Source organism: Pseudomyrmex gracilis, unplaced genomic scaffold, assembly GCF_002006095.1.
Source record: "Pseudomyrmex gracilis isolate BER0280 unplaced genomic scaffold, ASM200609v1 scaffold_29, whole genome shotgun sequence".
Taxonomy (NCBI): Eukaryota; Metazoa; Arthropoda; class Insecta; order Hymenoptera; family Formicidae; genus Pseudomyrmex; species Pseudomyrmex gracilis.
In genome coordinates this window covers 1,003,832-1,031,820 of record NW_018020613.1, presented here as the reverse complement: position 1 = coordinate 1,031,820, position 27,989 = coordinate 1,003,832, and the positions used below count along the sequence as shown (strand labels likewise).

Here is a 27,989-nt window from a genome sequence, read left to right as displayed (position 1 = left end):
AGAACTCCTCAAGTTCAATTTTTTTTGAAAATACAACAAGAATAATTGCTCCTCCTGTTATTGTACAAATGAGAAAAAATCATCTTACACATTCTATAATAAATATAACGTGTAATTGCACATATATTCACTATTATAATAGCAACTACATTTTCGTACACGTGCGTTCGATCAAACAATCTTATAATCAATTTCTATATAGTTATTAATACACATATTTCTACAGTTATTTATACACATATATATTACTATGTGAGCTATCGACTCGATTTTTAATTTCACAACACACCTACGGAAATCTTTTTAGTAAACTTTTTTTGTTTCCCGCGGAAAAACGAAAATATTTTACGCAATATTCTATACATAACGTTAATCTTTATTAAAATTTATCATTAAAACGTTCTTCGATTTCCGTAACAAGATACGGCATTTTGTTTAGCTGCCACCGTAATACTGAAAATACACGCAGCTGTATATCGTCGATACAATGTATATTCTAATTAATAATATATATACGTATAATAATACATAAATTAATTTAAAAAATGATTCTTAAATAAACTATATATAAACAAACCAGAGCAATCAATATACCTATGCATTCAACGCAAAACCTCTGGGAACAGCTTTTGTTACAATAAACACAAATTTGTTTTTACGCCAAGAGATTTACGCCGTTAAATCTAAAGTAAATTTACAATTTCAAATATCGCGAGATAAATAAGAGTAGAAAAAAAAGCGAGGATAAAAAATCATCCAAAAAAGCACCGCAACACGTGGATTTGTAGAACTTCTAAAAATAATTATCGTTTTCGTTGTTATTTTCGACAGATTCTTTCTTGGCCGCTATCAAGTTCTCCCATTGCGCGATAAGCGTGCTACGACGTCGTGGATTAGGCTAGACATATATAGCAAAAATTTTATCGCTTATTAAAAATAACGTTATTGAGATAAAAATATCATTAGGTTTTTTATAAACATATAGTTACTTCGATAAAGATCACTTAGATTATCTTATATTTCAAAGATTTCTCTTTACCTTGTGTTTTCCCTTGTTTTCTCTCTCGATCTCGTCCTCGTTCAGAGTGTTGGTGGAAGTGCCGCTTTTAAGCGAATTGGAGCCATCGTAGATATCGGAATCGTTATCGTTTCCTATATCGAGTAGATTCGGCTGAGACTTGGCCAGCATCTGCGATCTCATCAATCTGAGAAAAAAAAAAAAAAAGATTACTGCAATCTCTCGTCGATTGCGCGAGAATGCAATCGAGTTCGATTTTTTTAAATAAGAAACGGGCAACAAAATTTACCTTGGCAATATGGTACAATCCATAATACTTCCTTCGTTTTGCGCATACAAAGATATTAAACAAATTTTTAAGAATTCAAATGTTCTTTAAAGATCTAATTTGTGTGTTAAATTTTTTTTTTATATTTCACAAATCTAAGATCTTCAACAATTATAGTCCGAGTCGAAAAACGCAGTTTTTTTAAGTTAAAACTCTGTGTGTGTTGCAAAAAACATTTAAAAAAAAAAAAAAATATCAATATACCTCAATTCGTTCTCTCGTTCCTTCATGTCGTGCAACTCCTTCTGGATCTTTTGCTCGACGGGAATGTATCCCTTTCTCGCCATTGGCTTCTTTGGCTCGTCATCCGGATCCAATTGTATCTCCAACGTTCTGTTGAAGGCTTTGATGCTCAGCGGATTGAGCGCGATAGTTGGCGTGATTGAGGAACCCAGATTGTCGTTGTTCGCCGATTTGGTCTTGTAGATCTTTCCCCGTGTGGCCAGAAACCTGTGCATCAAACCCTTCTGGCTTGGCGCGCTTGCGAAGCGCAACGGTTGCGGGGTGGTGCGCGTGGATATCACACCGTTCGTCATCTTTGGCGGCAGGTTCGACGAAAACGATGTCAGACTAACCGCCTCCAGTATCTGCGGCGTGGACGTTGTTCTCTTCAGCTTGCCCGATGATAGAGCTTGAGGCATGCGACGCACCTGAACGCAGATGTGCAGCAGATCGCTAATTAAATATATTACGCGTCAAAATACAAGTGAATCATCTTTCTCTCTAGAAAGACAAATTTCCCAAGTTTTCCGAGAAACAGTTTTATCTCTTCTTCAGATAGTGTTTTTTTTTTTTTTTTTTCAGGAAGAGAGAAAGACTCAAATGTTATTTATTAATATTATTTTTTATGCGCACAATAAACAATTGCAATATAGATACATCGATAATTCGGAAGTAAAAAAAACAAAAAAAATAAATAAATAAAACAAAACTTACACACGGACTAGAATTTTATCTTATATTAAAGTTTGACTTTTTTTTTATTTTTAAGACATACCTTGGAATCCACCGTTTCGTGAGATATCGTCTTAATGCTACCCACGTTCCGCAATTCGTGCTCCCTCTCGGTAACTTCCTCGATCTCTCTTTGTATTCTGTCCGTTGCCCTTCTCAGTTGTTCCGATCTATGTTCGGCCTGCGTGCACTCACACAAGAAACTTCTAAGTACAACAATGCTGCTAGATTTTTCTAGAGATGCAGACGAATTGCTCGCTGCAACAACGATCTACCGCATTATTAATTGTCGCAAGAACAAACAACGACGCGAGCGTTATCATCATTTTATCTCTCGAATTAAAAAAACGTCGTGCGTTTTTTTTTTTTTTTTTGCAACTATCCGCGCGACACGTCATATAATATATCGTAACTGATAAAACAACATTTCCTGAAAAAAAAAGATACAAGCGGAACCGAAATTACGATGGAAGCGATAACGATCGCGTCGAGAGAGCGAGAGCGAGAGAGAGACAGAGAGAGAGAGAGAGAGAAAGAAACTCAAGGCTATGGTGAAGTGATTTTCAAGTGTCTATCAATAAATCCGTATCTCTATTCGCGCTTTTATCGCGATCGTGTACCAGCTTTGCTTTTGTTCTCGTTGGCTCATTCCCGCGCGGTCTGAGGGATACTGGTAAAATCGAGTCTCTCACAAAAGGGACGCAACTGTGGTGATGTGAGACCGGTAAGGAATGCAGTCCTCAGAAAACTGAACGAATGCTGAGGAGAGGAGCAACCGCTTTAACTGTAATCATCATTTCCTTTCTAAAAGAAATAGGCCAAGAGAGACTCTTCCTCAACACCGGCTCTCTTTCGTCGTTCTCTCCTCCAATGTGCATCTCATTTTTGCCTCTTTTCGAGAACATCTCGATGACCGACTTATATATCGATACCATCTTCTCTCGGCATTATTAACATTCTTAACATACTTAAAAGTATATATAGCGCGTTTTAATAAACCTCTCCCCCTCTCTCTTTCCACTTTCGTATGCTCTCTCTTTTTCTTTTTCTTTCTCTCTCTCTCTCTTCAGTGTGTTTTATCTTGTACAAAAATTGTGTACATGTTACATTAACGGAATTTTTTCTTCTCTCTATATTTTTCGCCTTCTCTCCCTTCTCTCTTATCAGATATCCGCGTACTGGATATATTGTGAATTGTGATTTTATTTTATTACACGAGATTTTGCTTACTAAGAGCTTTTGCAGATTCTTATCGATGCCGTGTTTTCGATTCCGGATACGTGTTCATTGAAGAATGTTGATTTATCCAAACGGAAAGTATATCGTTCAAATATACACATACATATATGTGTATATACATGTATGTATATAGACGTATACACAAACACACTTATGTACGCATAAATTGGAAGCTGTATGCAAATGTTTCATGAATAAAAATGTGTTTTTTTTTTTCAACGGTTCTCAGTATTTCCTTGTGTAATGTTAACGTTTAAAAATTTATTTAAAACTTTTCATTAAAAACTCGTTTATTTCTCTGAATTTCTAGACGTAATATTCATTAGATATATCTGCAATGAACGTTAACAAAAGTGTGTTTATGCTAGATATAATTGATTATCCATTTGAGAAAGTTTGTATGAATGTTGTTTCGCGTGGGATTGTTTCTCTATCTCGAAAATGTCAAGGGAACAGATAAAATAATTCCACACACACACACACACACACAGCTATGGAGATTTCATTTAAATTAATTAAAAACTTGTGTTGTAGAGAAGTGTAAAAGCAGGCAACCGATTCGTTCGTGAGCATAGTCCGAGTTAGTCTTATTTCTTTTTCAGTTATACAAAATTTTCTTCTCTGCGGAAAATAAAAATTCAAATTGTAGAGATTTTTTTTCGATTTTAACGTTTAATTTTCATCATATAACGAAACAGATATTACAATTTGAAGTGAACTGTCATAGAAAAGCAGCGTGTTAATTTAGATTCAATTTTTTTGCTTTGTTAAATCTTGTTTAGTTAGAGAAAAAAACCGCATCGCGTTCGTGAGTTTTTATCTGTTCTGATTAGACCTTTTGCGCTTTCCTCCATCTTTTTTAGCTGGGTGATAATTATATACATATATATATATATAATTTTTTTTTTTTGTTTTCATAACGGACGTACCTCCATTTCAATCGTCGATACGGGGGAAGACCAGACCGGCGACGATGACGGATTTAAACTGAAACTCTCTTATCAAAATCGAGTTCCCGAACAGGTACAAACGGAGCGTCGACCTCAAAATGGGGAGCAATTTTCGTGCGTTTTATCTGATCGCGATGTTTGCCGACGAGTAACAAGTCCTCCGCTTATTATCATGCCTCGCGCAACCAATTACGTCACTTGCTCAATATTTACACCGACGGCACGTACAATGCCGCACCGCAGCACCGACGACGACGACGAAAACGGCTGTCGCCTCTCCTAAGGACTGCATACAGCGCATCTCATTCCTCATTTTCTTGCGGGTTTGAGAAGCGGGTTTTTGTCCCGACCTTGGAATCCGTATTATACGGTTGAGGAGCGCGATACAGAACTGCTATATTATTATATATCACTATTACTTCCTCTCTTTCTCTCTTTCTCTTTCTCCTCGCGTTGTCTCTTTTTTTTTGCGGAATATTTCTACAAAAAACACATATTATTGATTCTTTTATTCGGAGTTTAATTTTTTTTTTTTTTTTTTTAATAAATCTTATAATCGCGTGCACTTACTTAGCGCGCAATTTAATTATTTATGAACTTCAATTAAACCGAGAAAAGCACCGCTATTTCTATGCGCTCTTGCCACATGCAACCTGTTGCTCCTGTTGCGAGTAAGTAACGCGTTTGCATCATTTCCCAGCACCGTTCGGGTGCTCAACGAAGCGTTAACATTTTGTAACACCGTGATTGAGATGTCACGGGTGTTAATACACATACACATGTACGGTGTATAATTGAGATTTTTTAATTTACCGAAAGATTTAATTTGACAAGACGAGACGTGAAAAAAATTCCGAAATACGAAAAAACTTTGTCGCGCACCTTGACACAGTTGCGTATTTTCACTACTTCCTACGTTTCCGCGCGACTGTCAAAAATCCGTTCGAGAGCGACGATTCTCCGAAAGAGCTTCGTTTCGAGGAGAGTGTCAAGGAAAAAACGGATGTCCAACGCGTTCGGTCGCGTCGCGAAAATCAGCGAGAACCAACCTTCCGTGACGCGGGTATAACAACAAGTGGTAGCGCGACCGGCAGGGCAAGCCGGTGTCACACTGCGAATCAGGATCGAGATTGCATTTCGAATTTAACCAATCGAAACGAAACGAACCAATTCGAGTTTGGGTGAACTTCGATCTGATTGGTAATGCGATACCACCCTAAGGGGTACCTTACCGCTCATGCGCGGTCATCAGGCTAACCGTCTGCGTGTGTTTACATCGTTCCAGCCTGGGTTCTGACGATGTGACGGATCATTTTTTTGTTTCTTGTAAAACTAGGCTTTTTGGTTTCGCACCTAAAAACGCATCGAATAAGTAGAAATTTTGACAGGGTTCGAGGTGGTGTCCGTCCATCGTACATCCATCCGTTAGTTGTTTGATCGCCGTTTGATTGCGATAATTTTATGTCAACTTGATAACGATGATCGAAGTTTGGTCATCATGTCAACAGTCATCGAGATTGACGACAGTTCGCACCCGGTTGAGGAGGACGGTCGTGTCATCGTTACGATTGACCGAATTGACTTGAGGGTGACGTATAATGATTTCTTCTCCGAGTATATGATACGCAACAAACCGTGTGTCATCAATCTAGAGGCAACCGAGAACTGGCCGTGCAGACGTGAATGGGTGCTCGACGGAGCGCCAAATTTCGAAGCTCTACGCTCGTTGTTCGGTACGTGGAAAATAGAGATTAGAGACCTGTAACCAATTTGTAATGTAATTTACATTGTCCCAGAACGCTGCGTTGTCCCAGTCGCCGATTGTAACAAAAAGTTCTACAACTCGCAATTCAAAGACGACATGTCCATGGAGAGTTACTTGAAATATTGGATCAGTTACAAGCAAAACGATTACGCCAGATCGATGCCTCTGTTGTACCTGAAAGATTGGCACTGCGTGAGGAACTTTCCCAATGTTCCGATTTACGAAGTGCCTCGATATTTTGCGTCCGACTGGTTGAACGAGTATTACATCGCTCATCCCGAATTAAATGACGATTATATGTTCGTTTACATGGGACCAAAAAACACATGGTACATTTTATGTACTTTCAATAATACAGTCTTGTAAAAAACTTGTCCAGTTTGTTTTTTTTTTGACTGTTGCTGTATGTAAATGTGCTTAGGACTCCGTTACACGCGGACGTTTTTACATCGTACAGCTGGTCCGCGAATATAGTTGGGAGAAAGAAATGGTTATTCTTCCCGCCGCATGAGGAATGTTATCTTCGCGATCTTTACGGGCAGTTAGCGTACGACGTGATCTCAGAAGAGCTTAATGATCGAACAAGATACAAAATGTATGATAGTAAAAAACTGAAATGTTTCAATGTGATTCAAGAGGCAGGAGAGATTATATTTGTGCCATCCGGATGGCATCATCAAGTTTGGAATTTGGTAAATATGATTGAAAGAGAAGTTTTTTGAGAGAGTTTGGATTAGAGACACGATATTAAGTATCGTGTGCACTCCCCCTCCCCTCTCTCTCTTTCTCACTCGCTTGTTATGTGCAGGAGGATACAATTTCCATTAACCATAATTGGATCAATGGCTGTAATATCATGAATGTATGGTGTGCGCTAAAGAGCGAATTAAGGTCCGTCATGAAAGAAGTTGACGATTGCAAGGACATGAAAAACTGGAACGAACATTGCCAGCTGATGCTGAAAACCTCGTACGGCATGGACTACAAACAATTCTTCGAGTTAATATCATTTATTGCTAAGAATCGTTTACATGCTATGATAAAAAAGAGCCAAGTTGTAAGCTTCAATAAGTATTGTTTCGGACGAAATCACTGTTTGTTTGATCTGCAAGCACTGAAAAATGTATTGGAAAATATTATCGCGGACGCTCGAGATTTATCCGTTTATGATTTAATGTGTGAAAACGACGAAGCCTGTGTATTATTGAAAAACATTACTTCATTTCTCGAGTCCTCCTGTTCAACATCGGAGAAAAAAATTGACAATCTCTCGAAAACGTGAAACGCGGAGCAAATTTGTCGCCGAACGTGCGAAACAATCTTTGTTGCGAAATTTTTGTCTTTTGTTTTTGTAATTAATATAGCTTGCACTTTCTCAGTTTGCCATAGCAAACGTTCCTATGCAGATGATATCTCTAGAGTTTTATAAATCTGTGTGCCTTAACTTTATTTAAATTTTCTCTTAAAAGATAACACTTTGCAACTTTGCGTTCTACAAAATTATGTCTGTACAATAAGCACACGTTATTAGATCTAATTATAGCATACGCAATTATTCACATAATCGTGAAAAAAAATTGTAATAATTCACAATTCAAAGAAAAGACTTTAAATGATTATTTGCACAGTGTAAACTATGACGCGAAAAAGCAATGTATATAATCTTATATTATATAATAAAAAGAAAAAAAATATATATATATAATTATTAGTATAAATTACATTAAAAACTCTCTTACAGAGAAAAAAGCGTGCGTAAAATAAATCGTTAATCCTAAAAAATGATTAAACATAGAAAAGTGTAATTTAATTGATCATGTATATATATATGTATATACTATTCTGTAAGTGTAACAATTTACAATAAAAATTTAATCTAATCTCTATCAAGTTGTGGTGTAACTTAATAAAAAGATACTTCTATTGCCTGTGAAAATAAAGTAAATCTCGCGAAAACGTAACGTAACTTATTTATAGAGCTCTTATGTATTGTCTTATTTACTATCAATTAATGTAATTTTATATTCCTATATCTAAAGATATAACTGTATATATATATGACCGCGCGCGTGTGTGCGTTTATATATGCACATGTATGTACACACACCAGTGAACACACACAGCGCATACAACATGGCTCTTATATACTCTTAATAAAAATATACAAAATTTATGTACAAAATGTGTCTCACTTGCTTTCAGCAAGAAGTGATTAACATACCAATTAAAAGACTACTTTTAGACCTTGATCCGATCAAATTAAATTTTCGTAATCCTTGCTTATCTATATATACACACATACTTTTACATAAATTTTTGAAATATAATATGTATTATTTATATGCGTGTGCGCGTAGACTACTTATATATTCATTTCCAAGTACATATGTGATTTATATCCTTCCAATGTACGCTAGAATTTATATATATATATAATAGATCTACATGTATATATGTATATAGATCTTATGTGTGTAAGGATTATGAAAGTTTTTATCACTTGATCAACGCGGTTTTTCAATTTGTGAAGAATTTTAGATAATCTTAGCTATTGACTATTGACTATTATAAAACAAAAAAACGAAATAAGACAGAATTCACAATTTGTCTTGTTTGCGTATATAATATGCATGTGTATTTACTAATCAATATAAAAAAAGTGTTTTCTTTTTGTTTTCTTGCTAGAAATTTTGTGTTTTTCCTGATATATATATATATATATCTGCTTACACACTGATACGAAATATTGCACCGGCAAAGCTATCTAAAACCGAGAAACTTGTGGCTCTTGATTCTTTCACGTGTTCTCGAGTATAAAAGAAAGATATTGTCATAGTTGAAAATATTGTTGAGCGCTTTTAGTTTTGAATAAAATTTTTCTTCGAAGATACAAGTAAAATGAAAACTTGCAGAACTCTGTGTACACACACATTCTCTCTCCCGTTTAAATTCAAAATCTCTTTTTATACTTTTACAAAGTAAAGAAAGAAAATATTGTGAATTGTTTGTTTTCCACTTACGTTGAGTATATATCTACTTAATGGATTATATTTAATATAATCTATTAAACAAATATATATGTATACATATATATATTATTTGAAGCATTGCATCTCTCACAAAGTCCGAGATATTGACCGACAACAATTAACCACTACTACAACATTCAGACTTTCTGCAATGCGCGCTTATTTATCAGTAAGCAAATTCATTTATGTATCTGTATATTTTTGAATTCGTTTCTCAGTGTTGGTTTTTTTTTCGTTTTTTTTTTTTTTTGCAGCTATTGACATAGAACAGAGGCCGAATGAACGTCGATCGTCGCAGTTCTATCGATAAAAAACAGTTCTTAAAGATTCGAAATGTAAATAATACACTTTAAGCCATCAAAGAGTGTTTCGTCGTCAAAACAAGTACTTAATGCTGACTATAAAGTAACGTGTTTTTTTTTTTTTTTTTTTTTTAGTAATGTCTTCATGTATATATTACGATCGTTTAATTTCTGTAGACGGAACTCTCGTATTCGTACAGTTGTTGTTTATGTTATTTTCACATCTGCTAAGATATAAAATAAACATTTCCTTAACGATCATAAGTTATATTACAAGAAACAACGTATTAGATTGTATCTTTAAGTGCGAAAATTCTATTCGTGTTTTCTCTCTCGGAAAACATCGATTCAAAAATTATACAGGATGACTCGGTAGCGTCTGTACGGGTGGCACAGTTGGTGTTGCTGGCGTCGTTGGCACAGGTACTGGTGTCGCCGGCATCGGTTGATGTGTCTGTCTCGGCGGGGAAAGCAACTCCTGTCTATCTCTCTCCCGTTCCCGGCCAGGTCGCCACGCTTCCAACAGAGCTTCCACGCGCTCCTCCGTGGGTCCCCATTTCGCAGCACCAGCTGGATTTTGCAACCAGACAACCAACGTACCGTACACCGCCCGGATATTTACCTCATTTCTGGAATAGAACGAGAATGATCGTCACTTAACATCTCATGTGTGTCGATAATATTGTGAATGCTACATCTATTTGTGATTTGCTTAACGTACTTTGGAATAATATGCTGAAATCCATGTCTGTATTCGTGTTCCATAGCAGGCACGACCACCTGCTTGCGTTTGAAGTGACTACTTTCAAGCTTGATGAGCGCATTAGGAGCCGGATCTCGCCATTCGGGTAAAAACACAATGAACGACAAAGGTTCCGGTGAGTCGGCTAAAAGCCGTTCAAAATGATTGACCATCGCTTCCATCAATTCCTCACAATGGGGCGGATTCGCTTCAAACGATCCGGTTACAGGCCTGAAGTCCAAGAATGGTCCTCTCGATCCGAAATACGAATCGGTGTCGGCAAACGCCGAACAATACTGACGAAAGTAACAATTCAGAGGCGAGGCAAAACATTCAAACGTAACTCCAAAAGATCTCTGAAGACATTCGAACACCGTTACCGGAAGAGCCATCTGCGTCGCTTGGCCCTCGTTGATTCCGAAGTACGTGTAATAACGTTTCAACATGCACCAAACGCGCGGCAGAAACATTTCAAACTTTTTGTCGTCGAAACAATTATACCTATATAACTGTTCCAACTTGGTGAGGTGCGGATTGTTAATATACACGGCGTCACCGTGAAAGCGCACCACCGTCTGATCGCGCTCGGGAATATAATCCACCTGCGGAAGTCTTGGAGTTGGGAGAGAAAATTGCACTGGATAACACCAAACTTTTCTCTGCGTGCTAGCCGGGCCTCCTAACGGTATGACATCTCCCAAACCATTATCTTTGAGAATTTGATTGTTCTTGTCCTTGACTTTCTTCGCGTATTCCGTTGACAGGTGATAAATTTTCAGACATATTCCCTCGACACTGGCTTTAACGGTCTGTGTGAGATGTGGTTGACATTGTCGCTTCAAATGGGCAAGCCTGTCTTGAAAATCGTCGAACGTTGCGCCCACAGTTCTTCTCAGCCACTGGAAAGTATCCTCCGCGTTCCACTTCACCACTTTCCGGCTCTCGGACGACGCCGCTCTGGATTCAATCATCTTCTTTGCGGCTTCGGCGTAGCGCGACAGCTGTTTTCTCGCGTCTCCCGTGAACTTGGGCTTTACCAATTTAATGGGAATATCGTTCATGATCTCACGATACATAGACATTGAGATTTCGGGGAAGCATTGACTCGGCAACAGCGGATCAGAACCGCAATCGATCACTTTGCGCTCCATCAGCCATCTATTGAAGGAATCTTTCGGCGCGTCTATCGACTCGCGAGTGTGACACAATTCTTGATAGCATTGTCGTAATCTCGCTAACAAAGCGCAGCGCAATGCTTCAACTTCGGGATGAACGTGAAGCAAATTTGACGGCGCTCTCTCATATATTACCACATTCGTGCTTATTTCTAAATCCCACGGGCCTCTGGTGAATAAAAAATATTTTAAAAATTATTTATACTCGCGCCTTACGATAAATGATTTTAGTGCAAATGTCACAAATTAGACACATACGCTAACACAAATTTCTTTGCCGGCGTAACAACTCCTTCCTCCGATGCTCGCCGTTTCAATGTTCCTCCTGGTATACTGCCCGAAATAGCTCCGTTTCCAGGAGGAGGAGGAGGAGGAGGTGGTGGTGGTGGTACACCACAAATACCAAGAGGGTCCGTGATTGGATCAAACTTTGATACAATACGCATGTTAAATTTTCGCTTTTTGTTAGAAAAAAATATTTTGTTACAATATTGTCATGTATTTTATATATTAACCTGAGGTTTTAGAGGAGGTGGCACCCAGTGAGATTCACCAGTCATCTTATTCCAGAAATATGGTCGATTTTCCCGTTTGCTCCAACATTTTTTCCAACCTTGTTGCTGAAGCTCCACAGATAACTCGAGTTCCGGAAAAGCTACTGGTGGTGTACCCTATAATAAATTATGTACAGTCTGAGAACTTGAAATAATAATAAAAAAAAAAAAGAATATGTAATAAACCCTTTAGTTCCTAAAGATAAGAGTTTCTTAGTCTTAAATTTTTCAGATTTTTCAAATTATGAAAAGTACACAATTTCATTTGCTTGGAGTTTCTTGTTTTACCTGATTTATCAGAGAAGGTTGTTGCAGGTGACCAAGTTGAGGACAGTGTTCAGCTACAGTTTGTGCTGGAGTTAACATGGGCGTTTGAAGCTTCACAGGTGTAGGAACTATAACTTGTGCAACTGCCGGATTTGTATCTTGCTGCAAACTCTGATGGTGATGATGCATGGTCGATAATGTGGATACTGCATGTCCCGGTAAAGTTTCCCAACTCGAGGTATTGGGTATGTCTTGCTTTCCTCCGCTTACTTCGTTCATTGTTCAATTTGAACTGTTTCGGAGAATACTGAAAATATTAATGTAACACATTATAGAATATTTAAAAATAGTAATTTAAAACAATTAAAATTGTGTAACATATTGCGCATATAAGGATATATTGAAGTATATAACAAAATATAGTTATACTTTGATACAATCAAATATACAAACTTATCAAATATATTACTTGTGACAGAAAGACACGATAGAAGTATCTGTGATAAAATCAAAATGATGCAAATATGTGATGTCAAAGGAGTTTATGAATTAAAAGACAGAGAAATTTCATCTACTTTGAAGAAAATATTGTCAAAATGTCAATGTGTAGTGATCCCGTAACATTGTGGACACAATGAAAAAAAATCTCACAAGTAACATAACTTCAGAAGCAGCAAAAGCGATAGAGAATAACTCAAATCGTATTGAATCTGAGAAATGCATTAGTATGATAAAATACATTTTTGCAGTTTGCGCAATCCGGTCTATTTAAAAGAGACAAATAGCGAAAGGGGAGACAGTAATAATTGCGTTTCGTGTGGTTCGACAGTACTCGGTAATACAATGTTTGTTTACATGCTGAGAAATCACTGAAGAAGATACACAAATTTCTCACGTCACAACGTCCGGCCGATTAGCACAATGCGCACCACAATCAAGAGCAGACTTACCAGAATTGACAGAACACTCAATTCATGAAAAATGTGCGGCAACACTTAGAATTCATTCATGATTTGTGAATTTTGACGCAACGATATCCACCTCTACGACGCCATTTGCTTCAACTGTATTAACCCAGAGTCGAAAAATCTTTATAGAAGGATCTGCGCGTGCCGGACGACGGCAGCGCTTCTGCTTCTTTTTTTTTTGTTTTTTTTATCTCACAAAAAGTTCAGTAACAACTGAAGTTTCTAGTGACATCGAATAAAAAACGATCGATTATGAGTTCGGCTAATCGATATTCCAATGAGAATATCGCGATGCGATATCGCCATGATATCGCTCCATTGTCACTACTAAAGTAGCGTTTAAATAGAGGTCGTGTCTGTATGGAGTAGATGAGGCTGTGCTCCATGTGCTCGCAAAATTCGCTCAGTCAGTTGTCATGTAAGTAAATCCGGTTTTGTGGAGGGATATACAATTTTGTTGTTTCTTCTGAGACAATATGATAAACACAGATCAGCCAGACGTAGAAGTTGCACTTCTACTTAATTACTATCTACATAAAGGTAATGTACACAAAAATAATAAAAACATTTTATACAATGTTTAAATATTGTTTACTTAACACAAAGCGTCATGTGACTCAAATTGTCAAGAACTGCTTCCTCTACTATACCTCATTCGATGCCATTCTCTGCGTTAAGTTCTTGACAATTTGAGTCACATGACACTTTGCTGCCACAGCATGCTGCTATATGAAAAGGTACCTTTATGGTGCTAAAATAAAAATGTATCATTTAAGCAAGCTAATATTCTTACAATTTTTTAGTTTTTTCTTTACCACATAACATACGTGATTTATTAAATGGCCAGTATGAGGATATATTAAATAGTGAACTTTCTACATCTGTAGTGGAAGCAATAAAATGTGATGATAATTTGGAAGAAATTATTATTAAGGATGTATCTAGATCAAATACACATCTGTCCTGGTTGTGTACAGGTGTAGCTTCATTGTTACACTTTGTCCAATGCAACTGGACAGGTCCTCCAGTTTCCAAGAATATTGATTGGATTGAAAGCATGAGAGATAAAGCACTCAAAGATTTATCATTACACGACGAGTGCAACATAAATGTTAAAAAAATAGAGTTTCTTTATTTGTCAAAGAGAATCTTCTCCAATACAGCTTTACAGTTGAAGTATAAAAGTTGCATTTGGTGGTTATTTAGAGCCAATCTGTTACATCAGCATATATTGGATGAAAGTTCGGGAGTGATATTTGAAGAAAGTGAAAACTTAATATTGAAAATCAAGGAACTTGATATATTGAAAGATTCTCTCTGCGAGCTGTTATTCAATTTAGAAGCTGCTCAGTTTTACTTGTATTATAGAAGAACACAAAATTCTGAGAAGCATCTTGAATGTGCACAAAGCTTAGCAGGCTTAACATTAGATTTACAAGGTGCAATGGGAAAACGTACCAAGTATCAGCATGTGGAAAAGGCGCAATTATATTTGAATGTACAGATAAGCAAGGATATTATTCCATCAATAGATTGCAAAGACATTCCAAAATCATTGGACTTGAATGACGAATTGAGATTAGAGAACATTGAGTTCTCTGAACATAAAGAAGAGATCAAATTGGGTTCTTGGGAGGAAGCTATAATTTTATTGAACTAGTAAGTACAACAGATTGTCATATTAGTAAATTACACCATAATTTATGTTACACCATAAAAAGAATTTAACAATCGATAGTTTCCAGTTGCGGTTGTGCCATCCTGAGCATAAACTCACCTATGAGGAGATCAAACCTTATTTGACTGTAAGAAATAAATTTATAACATAAATTTTGTGATTTATTATCAATACAATAGCTTGATTTACAAAAATTTCTGTTGTAGAAAGTAGTGGAAAACACGAAAAATTGGTCGTTAAAAATAACTTCTTTATATCACCGCTGTCTTCTGGAGCACACTGACAAGAGAACAGTCGAGCGATCTATGATGCAAGCGGAATCTTTGCAGAAAGATTACTACAATACGAAAGTATCTGTAGCTCGAAGGATGGATCTGTTCTTCGCGAGTGGTATGAAACCTATCTGGATATTAGAACAGAATTGGGCTGAGATAATGTTCAGTCTTGGTTTCATAAAAGAAGCTTCGGAACATTTTGCAGAACTCGGAATGTGGGAATATGTAATTAATTGTTACATTACGTTAAATTTGAAGCATAAGGTACGGCATCTTTATATTTAGGTATATAGATTTTTGGTAGAATACAATATAAAAACAGCAATAAATAACATGTGCACTTACAGGCAACTGAAATTATTCAGCAAGAAATATCTAAGAAGCCAACGGTAAAATTATGGTGGCTGCTTGGAGACGCAACTGGCGATGTGAGTCATTATGAAACGGCATGGAGATTGTCCAAGGAAAAAAGCAGCAGAGTTCAAGAACGCTGGGGACGCTATTATTTTGCGAAAAAGAACGTTCGTACATATTGAAATGATTTTTCTACTTCTTATTTATTTTTCAGAATGTGTAAAATTTTTACTGTGAAATCTATTGTTTAGTATACTGAGGCTATACCACATTTAAAATTGTCTGTCGAGTTGAATAACATCCAGGAATTAGTGTGGCTCAACTTGGGCTATGCAGCATTGCAAACAGAGGATTGGAAATTAGCTGCTACGGCATATAAACGTTATTGTGCTTTAGAGCCATCTGTACGTATTATATTTCTTAGTAGTCTACACAAGCACATGTGCATTAAAAATCTAATTGTCTTATTTGATGAAAATTTAAGAATTTCGAGGCATGGAACAATTTGGCGAAAGTCTATATAAAATTAAGGGACAAACCCAAAGCCTGGAAGTTTCTGCAGGATGCCATAAAATGTAATTATGATCGTTGGGAAGTGTGGGATAATCTAATGGTTGTTAGCATTGATTTAGGACATTTTACCGAAGTAAATATTCACGCTAATATATATTTGATAATCTTCATATTATATTATCAGTATATATCATTTAAATTAATTTGATTGCAACAATAACAGGTTATTCGATGTTATCATCGCATTCTGGATTTGAAACACAGTCATTTGGATATTCAAGTTCTTCAAATATTAACGGATGCTATAATAAATGATCTTCCTGATGTTGATTCAGGAAAGTCAGCGTCTCATTTGCTCCAAAAGTGCTTGGAATTGTTCGGTAGAATTAATTCTATCACAATTAACAATCCGGATGTTTTAAGATTGTACACTCAACTCGTTATGCTGAGGAAAACGGACGTTGACGAAAAGAAAGCAGTTCAGTATCTGCAACAAGCGTATCGTGCTGCTACCTCGAATCCAACATGGATTTACAACGAAGACGCTACGTTGAATATACTGACTTTGTGTAGTAATTTGGCACAGGTGTATTTAGATTGTGCCACTGATGTCTCAGATATTCAGAAGAGAAAAATGTTGGGAAGTGCGAAATTATCGCTCCAATCAGTCCTTAGAAAAGTCGAAGAGCAAGAATGGAGCAACGCGAATATTATCGAAGAGTTGACGAAAGTTAAAAACTATTTTACAACAATAAATAACAAAGTCATTGAAATAAATAATACATTGAGCACAAAAGTGTAAATTGAAATAAAATTATAAATTGAATTCAATAAAAAAGCAAGGATGTTTATATTATTACTCATTTGTTATTCAATATGTGGTAAGAGAAAACCAAGAGAATATGTTTTTAGAAATATATTATAAACAATATATTCGTCAATCTGTCATGTTCTTTAGGAAATACATGTCTTCGTCTCATTATTAAATTTCCAGAACAACCACCAATTACACGTATACTATTAGTTTTTGTTTCGATTCATTTTCTATGTTTTCTTGAAATTTGTTTCCTTCTTTGTAAAAACACTTAAAAACAAAGTGCTTTGCTTAAACCTTATTTAATAATTTTTATCTCATACCGATATTCAAATTAAATGTTGCTAATCTCTGCGACGATTATGTTTGTGGTTGTCAGCTGTTGCATTTAAACGAGCGAGAAAGAGAGCGAAGATAGAAAAATAAAATGAGAGAGAAGTTCGCACTATCGACATAACTTAAGCCCTTTGCACAATGGACGGAATAGCGATAGCGATAGAAATAATTTGTAAAGAGTTTATATTTATAAATAACAGTAGGAACAGTAGCGGAATCTAACATACAAAAATACACACGTATCAATGCAGATCAGAAAATCAGAATAACCAATAGCGATAAAATTTCCGACGAGTTGGAATTCTGTGTCTAAAACTGTGTTATTTCTAACGCTATCGCTATTCCTTCCATTGTGCAAGGGGCTTTACGAATGTCACGCGTGTTGCGCTACTGTGCTTTGAGCGTTATCATTTTATCGTTGTTTTACATTCAAAGAGCAATAAAGCGAGTAAACGATTAAAGCAAACGCATCTTATCCGTTGAATAGATACGAACATTGCAATTCATTTGCACATAGTGAGTGTACGAGTCACTTCAGCACCAAACCAAAACCACATAGTAAGCATCAAATGCGAATTATCGCAAGTTACAAGTTACAATAGCGCGTTTTGTGTTATATATTAAAAACTATTGTACATTTATATACAATTGCGTCAGTTTGCCTAACTCGAGAAGTGAGATTTAATCAGATAATTTGTAAACATATTGTTTGTTTCCAGATGGCTTTTGTGGGAAAAGTTGTTCTCATCACAGGCGCCAGCTCGGGAATCGGATCTGCCACAGCGATTCATCTGGCTCAATTAGGCGCTTCGTTGTCACTAAGCGGACGTAACGTGGATAACTTGAACAAAGTGGCCCAACAATGTGGAAAATCCAAGCCGTTCATTGTGACGGGAGAACTGACCAACGAGAACGATGTCAAAAACATTATAGACTCGACGATAAAACACTACGGCAGATTGGATGTTCTGATAAACAACGCCGGAGTTTTAGTTAAGGGTAGTATAGAGACCACGAGCTTGGAAGAATACGACAGGTATGTGCACAAGATATACACAAAGAAACAGAATCGATTCCGTGAGGAGAAAATTTCTTCTCTACGCGCTGTTCTCTCTCAGCTGTTCAAAATTTAAACGCTGTCATTTATTGCTACCTTGTATACAATGATGATCCATATGTTACACTGAAGTCAAAAATATCTCTACAGTCATGTTAAAATCCCAAGACTTTTGTTACAGATCGTGAAGTAACGTATAAACAATGCTGTTTCAAACTTTCAGAGCTTTCAATATAAACGTTCGCTCGGTGTTTCAATTGACAACACTGGCGGTGCCGCATTTAATCAAAACCCAAGGTAACATTGTCAACGTCTCGAGCGTAACCGGACTGAGGTCTTTCCCATATTGTTTGGCGTACTGTATGAGCAAAGCTGCTGTGGATCAGTTTACACGCTGTATCGCTTTAGAATTGGCACCAAAGCAGGTGCTAACGCAATTTTTATTTGATAATAATTGTCATTGATATTTTATCTCTCAGAATTATCATTTTTAAACGTAAATTTAAACGTTTCAGGTGCGCGTAAACGCGGTGAATCCCGGTGTTGTGGTAACAAATCTTCACCGTAACAGCGGAATGAGTGAGGAGCAGCTGGATACTTTCTTTCAACATAGCAAGGATACGCACGCTCTGGGAAGAACGGGCGATGTCACGGAAGTCGCGAAGACCATCGCTTTTCTGGCGAGCAACGACGCCAGTTTCATAACAGGCGCGACGTTACCTGTGGACGGAGGTAGACACGCTATGTGCCCTCGTTAAATAAAGTCTTCTGTTATTTTCTACATGAAATATATGATATATTTGATACACATAATATATCACATTTACAATATATAATAACGGTAGTCCACAAATTTTTTGTGTATTTTCTATTAAATAGTTCTAAAACATGTTAAAAATATCTGAGATTTATTATTGTAGGAGAAATGTTTTTGGGGGGGAGATTTCATATATATATATAATTTTTACACATATATACAACAGAGTATTTTTCTACTGTATCCATAATTTGCATTGTATACAAGGATGAGTCTTACTACTCCGCAATAAAACTACATTCATTATATAAGTGTTTTTTTTCCAAAGGAATAACAAGTTTTTTTGAAGTTACTAAAACCTGTTCTACAAATTGTTGTGTTCAATGACAGAACATATGGATCACGTTACGTGTGGTTAATGATTCATCCTCTACGTTTGTAAACATACTATTTTGGCTCAGATATATAAACGAGAAGTAATACAATTTTATACGTGGTCTTACACGATTTTGAAGAACGCTTGATAATAGTCTACTACAAAGATCTTATTCATATCAGAAAAATTCTCAATTTTTATAAGACATTATTAGAAACAATTTCCTACTCCTAAAAACTAATTTCTCTAATTTAACTTGATAAAAAAAGTAAAACATACGTATATTTCCTAAGAAATTGTTGTCTTCTAATTATGCTAGTATTTCGTAATCGTAATTAAGTTTTTTTCTACATTTTACTTTTATATACAGAAATCATTTACTAACATACATACACAAAGAGACAGACGTACACGCACGCATACTTATAAAATCCCTACTTCTTTTGCGCTAACAATATATATAAAAAGAATTGTAAGTATATTTCTATATAGTCAAAGGTACATACAATCTCTTACGACTCTTTCTCCAGTCTCCTTAGTACACAGCTGTGAAAGAGTGTCAAAACAAAAAAAAAACAATTATCACAATTTCCTACTGGAATTATGCACGTATTTTAAAGCAGAAACGATATAAAAGGAATCTTTTTCGTATCTGCTTTTTCAATAGACAAGTTTTTTCTCTTCATCGATATCATATAAATTAAACGATTGAACGTTTCAGCCTTTACTGGCAGGTACTCGGTTAGTGCTGTTGTTTTTCGAATCAACTGCACTCAGCGCTATCCCTAATTGTGCTGCGTAATACGTTAACATAATAGACACCTATAAAGCAAACTTGAATTACTTGTATGTCTTATCGTTGTGCTTGCAATAGCAGAAGTTATTGCAGCGTAAACAAGCGATAAGTATTAGATAAGTTTTGTTTTTAGCAGTCGATGTGTTAATGAAAGAAGAGAGGGAGAGTTATAATGTTAAATATATATATATATATATACACACACACACGTACCTGTGAATATGGCAATGGACTGTGGAAATAATGAAACCCAAGTAAGGTGTCGGATATGACAAAGCAAATGCTTCCAATGCAACTGCACAATTTAGTCCATGTCCACAATTCCTAGCAGAGATGGATATATACAATTAATCCCCATACAGCGGTCCAATGCGCAAGAGAATTAATACCGATCATTATTACACAAGCGTGCGTTTAAGAGAAAAATTATATTATAGATAGGGTAAATATTATTGTATGTAAATAAAATCAGATATAGAGACGTAAAAATGGTTAAAAAGATGAATAAGTAAAAAAGCGTTTGTAAGCGTGTTTACCCCAAAAAATTGCACTCTGGATATGGCTCTCCAGGCCATGGTTGTAAGTAATACTGTATAAATTGGCACTCCTATTGCTAAAATCCCGCTTAATCCGGGCATCAAAGCGTATATGACTGAAAAAAAGCATCGATCTCAATAATTATTAATACCAGCTCAGACTTTAGTTGAAATAATGCGGGGAGAAAATATTCTCTCGCGAATCTCTTACCAACGGAACAACCCATGTACATTATCGCACCGAGCGTTAAATTGAGGGGTGTGAATCCGAATGCGATTATATACATAATTTGAGCGATAGCGAACATGCACATTCCCGCTGTGAAACAGTTAGGCCATACTAACAAAGCGTCGCCCATACAACTGAACACCAATCCTGTTAGTATACGCCTGGAGAAGGTGTATCTGCAAAAAAATATAAGTGTCTTAGAAGCACTCGAAGAGAGAAAATTCAATCCAATTTATTTTGTACGGATTGGAAAAAGACACAGTTGTGAGAGGAGCGTTTTTACTTACTCCTTGGACAAACTGATTCCGTGCAACAAAATGAAAACAATGAGACTTATTATCGGCAAGCACTTGAAACACGCGGTCAACAGAGACGGTTGCTCGGCGAGTATTACAAAGTACACCGATACGCTTTTAAAGAACGGCACCAATTTTGGTCCAACGCTTTTAATCTGAAAAATGCAGAAAATCACTTTATTTTTATTGAGATAAGCATTCTTTGTCATTAAATCTGTCCGATCTCTTTGCGCGTTTCCAGAGAGATACAGCGCGTTCATAGCAATTTACTCTCGTTTATCTTTATCACATTTGGTCCACAAATTATACACGTAGTTTTTCGGTCTGTAATTTACAGTACGACCCGTGTGACCCGTTAAGATAAGACAAAAGATTAAGAGATTTGTTTTTAACTCGTGCATAAACAAGTTTCAGAATTTTTGTTTTATCTTAAGCTGCTTTATTAAGACATAAGCCTTTTGAAATTCTGAAATAAATGTGTTTGTAGATAAGATTAATGATAAACTTTTTATAACATTTTTTTTCGCGCATGTTTCGTTTTATTGAAAGAAAAAACATTTACAAGGAAAGTATATTTGATAAACAAATATATTTAGTACAGATATGAAGTGCACATATAAATTATATCTTTCATATCTCTTCTTACGTTATTTAATTTTATTTATTATTTTGTAAATAAGAATAAATTTTTCTTTATTATTTTGTAAATAAGAATAAAAATATAAGTTACCTGGAAAATAATCTGTTTTTACATATTATCATGTTTTATTTAACATATTTACGTAAGTCTTATAAAAAAGTCATGCATCTTTGACTTTGTCTCTTAACACATACATATCTCACACATACATATTTCATATCATATTCAATTAACATATTATTCAATGCTGAAGTTTGATAATGCAAAGAAATAAGTTTTTCTTTGTCAGAAAATTCTAGATTAGCAAATAGGCAAAAACAAAATGATAATCCTGGTTTATTATTTTATTTTGTTCTTATCATTATTTATTTTTAGTATTATTCAGCATGAATTTTTTTTTATCAGACAATAGATTTTCTTCATTATATTGAGTGCACCGTTCTCTATTAAAAAAAAAATTGCTACTTATTTGTTATTCAAGATTTAGCTAACAGTGCATGAAAAAGGCCTAGCCACCACTGAGGCCTAATCATTGATCTAATACAGCCAGTTGAGTGCATTGTGTATGTGACATTACCTAATACTGGTATCATGGAATATATAATGGTCTTTGGTATAGAGAATGATCATTTTATGCCAATCTGGTGATTCCTCTAATAGCATGTCATTGTAACACAACTACATTGAATTGAGATCTTTAAGATATTTTCAAGCAGGATGTATTTGTGTGTGTGTGTGTGATGCGGAAGTCTGTGCTCTTCACCATTTATTTGCAATTTCCGTACAATGTGTGAGATTACGTGATGTTATCAATGTTACTTAATAATGTACAATTCTGAGATTGTCAGATTGCTTAGAAACAAGGAAAACAGAATTTAATAGAACTTCTGATTTTCAAAATCATCCTATTGAAAAAGTAAAAATTACAAAAACTTTTCATTAATATGTGAAATATGAAATGAACGAGTTTTTAATACTTACAATAAATAATTAAGTTTTTAAGAATATTTTCTAATAATAAGTAATAAATAATAATTGTATGTTATATCTTTTTTTTGTGTCAAATCACATATATATATTTATACATGCAATTGTAATACTAAAATGCAAAATAAAACAATATATAAATGTTTTAGATTGTGTGTTACAGTTTACACAAAGGATACTGTGAATTAATTAAATTCTCAATGACACCGGTTTTTTTAGTAAAACACAATCCGGTCAGACAAAGAAACGTACGAATTGAAAATTCGTGCAGAATGAAAAAACAAAAAGCCGAAAGCGAGATCTGACAAATCGAATGACATCAATGACCTGACAGCGGATTGTGTATGCAGCTCGCGAACTGCTGAACGATATTATAAAGGGCTAATGAAAATGTTGGCGAAAAAAGGGTGCTTAATAAGCGTAAACAACACCTATATTCGATTCCCTTACCACTTCTCTGGGCGATGACATCTTTGATCGCGAAAAAAATGCAAAACAATCTCCGTTGTTGTTGTGTTGTTGTCGAAGAATCCACTACCTGCCGGCGCTGTGACGGGCCTCCCGAATGCTATCGCTCGCGGCGAGCTCGCCGCTTATTTATACAACGCTTTCCGCACGATGCACTGTCATAGTATATACACAAGTATATATACAGGGTGCCTTCCACGGTAGATATGTACATAGTATATATAGATTAGAGCTCGAACATAACAACCTCGAGCGAATTATATGCTCCAGTTATTCGAGAAGTTCGAAGCGGATACATTTGGACAGCTGGCTCGAGCTGGTTTCGAACCTATTTGACAAGTTCGAAATTTCACTGAGAAGATCGATCTCATGAGGTTTTTGTTTGGAAACAAACTTCATACAAAGAGACATTTGATATTATTTTTTACCGAAACAGGTTGAATCGTTTCTTTGGAGCGATTAACGTCGCTTTGATGAATCAAGATACATGACTAATCGATTTGCCAAGTTGACGTCAATAATTTCTCAGACATCAATAAACGATTCGAAGTGTACTGCAGTGTACTGATCAAAAACGCTAATAGGTTTACGCTACCTGTATATTAGAACATACAGACGGGAACGCACGAAAAAACTTAAGCAATAATGACCACGCACACACAAATTTGCAGTAAGACCAGAGTGTTAAATGAAACCAACCAATCACAGGTCAGCGTTCTCTCGAATGTAGCTTACGTTCAAGAGAATGCTGATCTGTCATTGGTTGTTTTCCTTGATGTGTTTAAATATTTTGTGTGCTCCCGGCTTATTCTTTAGAAATGTTGCAACAGTCCGCTAGATGTCACGGGAATAGAAACTGACAGACCGCAAAAGATGGAAGTCGTGCTATCTGGCGACAGCGGGAAGAAACACTTACAAGATCGGTAATTCGCACAGGTAAACACACAGTTTTTTTACATAAGTTTTTAATTTTTTAAAAATAGATATCATGTGTTTTACATTTTACTTGGCATATTTTAATTTAAAATTTTTTATTTTAGATCTACGTTTTTTTTTTTATATTTTGAATCTGAAGTTAATTTATGAAAAGAAGAAGGTTTTTGTTACTTTTTCTGTATTTTACAAAAATGAAGATATTAAAAAAAAATTAAAACAACGGATATAATTATATTAGTGATAAAATAGCATTTTCGTCAGATAGTTTCGCGTATATTCGGACTTGTGCTTGTAATGATCATCATATACGTTTTTTTTTTGTTAAAGATTTAAACTCTTATAATCACTGGAGGATTATGCAACATAGTAACAAATCACATCAAGCTGATGAGTGTCGGTGATTGAGATCAGAAACCAGTTTTACCGGGTAATCAAACCAACATTATTATTACTAACGGATAGCTTTATTAAATGATAAAATATACACACACAAACGTCCACGCAATTACTGCGATTGTACGGGTTATTGCGAGCTTATAGTCTCAGCGCACATGTAGATAATATTTCTCAAGTATACATTGTGTTTTTTGTTGTAAAATTATATGTATATTATTTAAAACACAAAAGATAGAGTATTTAAGAGGCTTAAAAAAAAAAAAAAAAAAAAAACCATTTATTCTAGAGGCCAGATTTAATTAACACAACTTCCACGATTAAAATTCGTAATTGCTATTTCCAGAGAGAGAATAAAATAATGTTCAATATGATATTACATAATTGCTTTCGATAAGACGCGATAAGAAATAAGAGAGATTAATGGACAAAAACAATCATTTATCACGTTCTCAGAATTCTTGTTTTTATCAACAACTTTGTTTATTGAAATCTAAAGGCACAGAGAAGTTTTTAATATAAGTTTTACATATTATTTATTTTTCAAGTGTCACATTATTTTCGACAAATAGAAAATAAATAAAGAGTAACTAAAATCTCTCTCAATATAGAGATTCACGTAAATATAGTTATAATCACAGTTGTGCTCTCTCTTCCTCTCTCTTCTCAATTGGTAATTTTAGTAAAAGTGATATTGAATTTTACGCAAAAATGGAACAAAAAAACGCGTTTTACGCTGGTATTTTACCGGCTTTGACCGCGTAAGTACCTTTACCAGTGCTATCTATGTTTGCTGCACTGCTGCTGTAAACACCTTTAGCACCCTCGACGCTACCGCTCTTGCTCACCTCTCCTTCGTCGTCGCCACCGGAACGAGAGAACAAACTGCGAACACGAAAGCGTAAAAAATTATCTCAATTTAAACGTCTCGCATGACTAATACTTTTTTATAAATTCAATACACGTCTTTTATGCCATGCTATATTCGTACAATACATCATCTTTGCCGATTTCCATAACCAAATATAATTTGCATAGCAGCGATTGTGAGCAAACGGGACTTTACGGATTCGAATTGAAGGAACACGTTTACCTTGAAACCTGTTCCACTAATGAAAAAATCTCTACGAATTAATTTGCCATCTACATGTTATATAACAGTATAGATAGATCATCAATTATTTTTACAACTGCCTCGGGCTATACGCAAAGACAAACAAGTCTGCCGTTCTTGCTCACTCAAGTAAGATAGGTAAGTTCCTCAAAATCATTGATATGACTTACGCAAAGACATTGATGTATTTAATATCTACTTATATATTTTAATATCTAGTTGTACATTCGGTGATACATACTCTACTCCCGGTCCGTGTGCAAAGCCTCCGTGACCTCCGAATCCGCCACCTCCGAATCCGCCACTGCCAGCATTTGCGCTAGCACTGGCTTGAGCATTAGCACTTGCTCCACCACTACCGCCAATACATCCTCCAAGACATCCACCTGAAGCATGAAATATGACGAAGTTCAAGGTTTGTTTCTAAAGTATTTTTAAATTTTATTATTCACAAACAATTATTCGCAAACTACCTCCTCCGCTGCCGCCTAAACCACCTCCTAAGCCTCCTCCGTGTCCACCGCCTAAACCACCTCCCAATCCTCCTGCTCCGCCATGTCCACCACCTAAGCCTCCTCCGAGTCCACCTCCAAATCCTCCCGATCCGCCGTATCCTCCACCTAAGCTTCCTCCGTGTCCCAAACCACCTCCTGCACTTCCTCCAAGTCCACCACCTAGTCCACCGCCTCCTGCGCCACCACTCCATTTACCAGGTCGGCCACCGCCACTTCCACCGAACCCTCCAGCTCCAGCGGAAGCACCAGCATTTGCTGAACTTCCACTTCCTGCACTTCCTCCAAAACCGCCGCCATCTGCATTATCAAAATTTATATATAAAATCGTTCTAGAGAATTAATAAAAAGCAAATATATATTTTAAATTTATTTTCAATTATTTTTTCCTAATCGATCAGATAGATTCTATAAAGAAGATCATATTTTTTAAATATTGACTTACGGCCGCCTCCAAGGCCACCTCCTGGACCAATACCACCACCATAACCACCAGCTCCACTACCACCACCACCCGCGCCGGAACCACCCAAGCCACCACCGTATCCTCCGCTGCCACCACCGTATCCTCCGCTGCCACCACCTCCGTGACCTCCTGCGGAACCACTTCCGCCAAAACTGCCAGCGCCAGCGTTAGATATTGCACCGGAACTACCCAAACCACCTGCGCCAGAACCACCACCACCATATCCTCCGCTGCCACCGCCTCCGTGACCTCCTGCGGAACCACTTCCGCCAAAAGTGCCAGCGCCGGCGTTAGATCCGCTTCCACCGTAACCACCACCTAAAGCTCCACTAAGTTTACCAACTCCTCCACCGCCACTGCCTATAAAATAAATATGTAAGCTGCTAAGGAATTGTTATGTTGTTATGGAAATGACAGTATAGTAAAAAGCACTTTATTGAATTATATATGAATTAAACTGTAAGTATGTAACTTTTTATACTATATTATATAAAAATTAGAATGTTAGCGGTTTTTCTCTTTCTCTACTCTCTCTTATTAGTGTATTATTATATTACGTATATATATAACTAACTATTCTCTACTGTCCTCTTTATATTTTTTTCTTATTCTTCTATCTATAATTGTTGAAAACAAATTTCTTTCAACTTACTGTAGCCTCCGCTGCCTCCGTGTCCTGAAAAGAAAAATTCATTAGATTGTTGTATTTAAAACCAATCGAGAAAATATTTTATAGAAAACAAACAATTAAAATATATTTACCGAGTCCACCACTGCCGCCGCCACCAAATCCACCACTGCTACCGCCACCGTAACCACCACTGCCACCGCCACCAAATCCACCAGAACCGCCGCTACCACCATATCCACCACTACCGGGACCACCGCCGCCAAATCCACCCCCGTGTCCACCGCTACTAGCTCCAGTATTAGCACCAGCACTAGCACCAGCATTAGCACCCGCACTGCCGCCACCACCGCTGCCACCAAATCCACCACTGCCGCCTCCAAGTCCGCCATGGCCACCACCGAATCCACCACTGCCGCCTCCAAGTCCGCCATGGCCACCGCCGCTGCCACCACCGAATCCACCACTGCCACCACCAAAGCCACCACTGCCGCCTCCAAGTCCGCCATGGCCACCGCCGCTGCCACCACCGAATCC

General features: G+C 36.5%; 7 protein-coding genes across 14 annotated transcripts in view; 3 read left to right on the top strand and 4 right to left on the bottom strand.

Annotated features, from left to right (window-relative positions):
- Positions 1-105: 105 nt before the first annotated feature.
- On the bottom strand, positions 106-5,296 carry LOC109852427. 6 transcript variants are annotated; one of them, XM_020423580.1, is made up of 6 exons: positions 5,060-5,296; positions 4,469-4,969; positions 2,344-2,558; positions 1,551-1,996; positions 1,040-1,205; positions 106-898 (listed from the first exon to the last, which is right to left on the bottom strand). In XM_020423580.1, the coding sequence occupies exons 4-6, from the start codon at positions 1,985-1,987 to the stop codon at positions 794-796; spliced, it is 708 nt and encodes a 235-aa protein (XP_020279169.1). In that variant the 5' UTR covers positions 1,988-1,996; positions 2,344-2,558; positions 4,469-4,969; positions 5,060-5,296; the 3' UTR covers positions 106-793. The 6 variants fall into 6 exon arrangements, with proteins under 6 accessions (XP_020279169.1, XP_020279172.1, XP_020279168.1 ...); XM_020423583.1 differs by having other exon boundaries at positions 2,344-2,506; XM_020423579.1 differs by having other exon boundaries at positions 2,344-2,481.
- Positions 5,297-5,766: 470 nt separating this feature from the next.
- LOC109852440 (jmjC domain-containing protein 4) lies at positions 5,767-9,290 on the top strand. Its single transcript, XM_020423606.1, has 4 exons — positions 5,767-6,222; positions 6,286-6,583; positions 6,676-6,946; positions 7,063-9,290. The coding sequence occupies exons 1-4, from the start codon at positions 5,988-5,990 to the stop codon at positions 7,534-7,536; spliced, it is 1,278 nt and encodes a 425-aa protein (XP_020279195.1). The 5' UTR covers positions 5,767-5,987; the 3' UTR covers positions 7,537-9,290.
- Positions 9,291-9,507: 217 nt separating this feature from the next.
- On the bottom strand, positions 9,508-13,381 carry LOC109852437 (phosphorylated CTD-interacting factor 1). Its single transcript, XM_020423603.1, has 6 exons — positions 13,274-13,381; positions 12,345-12,630; positions 12,018-12,173; positions 11,761-11,930; positions 10,307-11,671; positions 9,508-10,214 (listed from the first exon to the last, which is right to left on the bottom strand). Exons 2-6 carry the CDS (start codon positions 12,600-12,602, stop codon positions 9,941-9,943), a joined length of 2,223 nt encoding a protein of 740 aa, XP_020279192.1. The 5' UTR covers positions 12,603-12,630; positions 13,274-13,381; the 3' UTR covers positions 9,508-9,940.
- A 152-nt stretch (positions 13,382-13,533) lies between these two features.
- Positions 13,534-17,053, top strand: LOC109852436 (tetratricopeptide repeat protein 27). Its single transcript, XM_020423602.1, has 8 exons — positions 13,534-13,831; positions 14,095-14,950; positions 15,030-15,096; positions 15,176-15,508; positions 15,592-15,765; positions 15,850-16,002; positions 16,083-16,244; positions 16,335-17,053. Exons 1-8 carry the CDS (start codon positions 13,768-13,770, stop codon positions 16,911-16,913), a joined length of 2,388 nt encoding a protein of 795 aa, XP_020279191.1. The 5' UTR covers positions 13,534-13,767; the 3' UTR covers positions 16,914-17,053.
- A 568-nt stretch (positions 17,054-17,621) lies between these two features.
- Positions 17,622-19,381, top strand: LOC109852441 (3-oxoacyl-[acyl-carrier-protein] reductase FabG-like). Its single transcript, XM_020423607.1, has 4 exons — positions 17,622-17,819; positions 17,981-18,297; positions 18,542-18,743; positions 18,834-19,381. Exons 2-4 carry the CDS (start codon positions 17,981-17,983, stop codon positions 19,074-19,076), a joined length of 762 nt encoding a protein of 253 aa, XP_020279196.1. The 5' UTR covers positions 17,622-17,819; the 3' UTR covers positions 19,077-19,381.
- Positions 19,382-19,944: 563 nt separating this feature from the next.
- Positions 19,945-24,042, bottom strand: LOC109852442 (lysoplasmalogenase-like protein TMEM86A). Of its 2 annotated transcripts, none has more exons than XM_020423610.1 (7): positions 23,832-24,042; positions 23,386-23,755; positions 21,300-21,463; positions 20,995-21,188; positions 20,784-20,899; positions 20,461-20,571; positions 19,945-20,273 (listed from the first exon to the last, which is right to left on the bottom strand). In XM_020423610.1, exons 2-7 carry the CDS (start codon positions 23,404-23,406, stop codon positions 20,169-20,171), a joined length of 711 nt encoding a protein of 236 aa, XP_020279199.1. In that variant the 5' UTR covers positions 23,407-23,755; positions 23,832-24,042; the 3' UTR covers positions 19,945-20,168. The 2 variants fall into 2 exon arrangements, with proteins under 2 accessions (XP_020279199.1, XP_020279198.1); XM_020423609.1 differs by having other exon boundaries at positions 23,386-23,731.
- A 739-nt stretch (positions 24,043-24,781) lies between these two features.
- LOC109852438 (glycine-rich cell wall structural protein-like) overlaps positions 24,782-27,989 on the bottom strand; it is a 4,087-nt gene continuing 879 nt past the window's right edge. The window contains exons 3-8 of one of the 2 annotated variants that reach the window (XM_020423604.1): positions 27,587-27,979; positions 27,477-27,500; positions 26,804-27,184; positions 26,320-26,658; positions 26,088-26,232; positions 24,782-25,617 (exon numbers count right to left, since the gene is read on the bottom strand). In XM_020423604.1, the coding sequence (XP_020279193.1) occupies positions 25,464-25,617; positions 26,088-26,232; positions 26,320-26,658; positions 26,804-27,184; positions 27,477-27,500; positions 27,587-27,979 (1,436 nt within the window). In that variant the 3' untranslated portion in view covers positions 24,782-25,463. The remainder of the gene's footprint in view (positions 25,618-26,087; positions 26,233-26,319; positions 26,659-26,803; positions 27,185-27,476; positions 27,501-27,586; positions 27,980-27,989) is intronic. The other variant, XM_020423605.1, reaches the window with a different exon arrangement.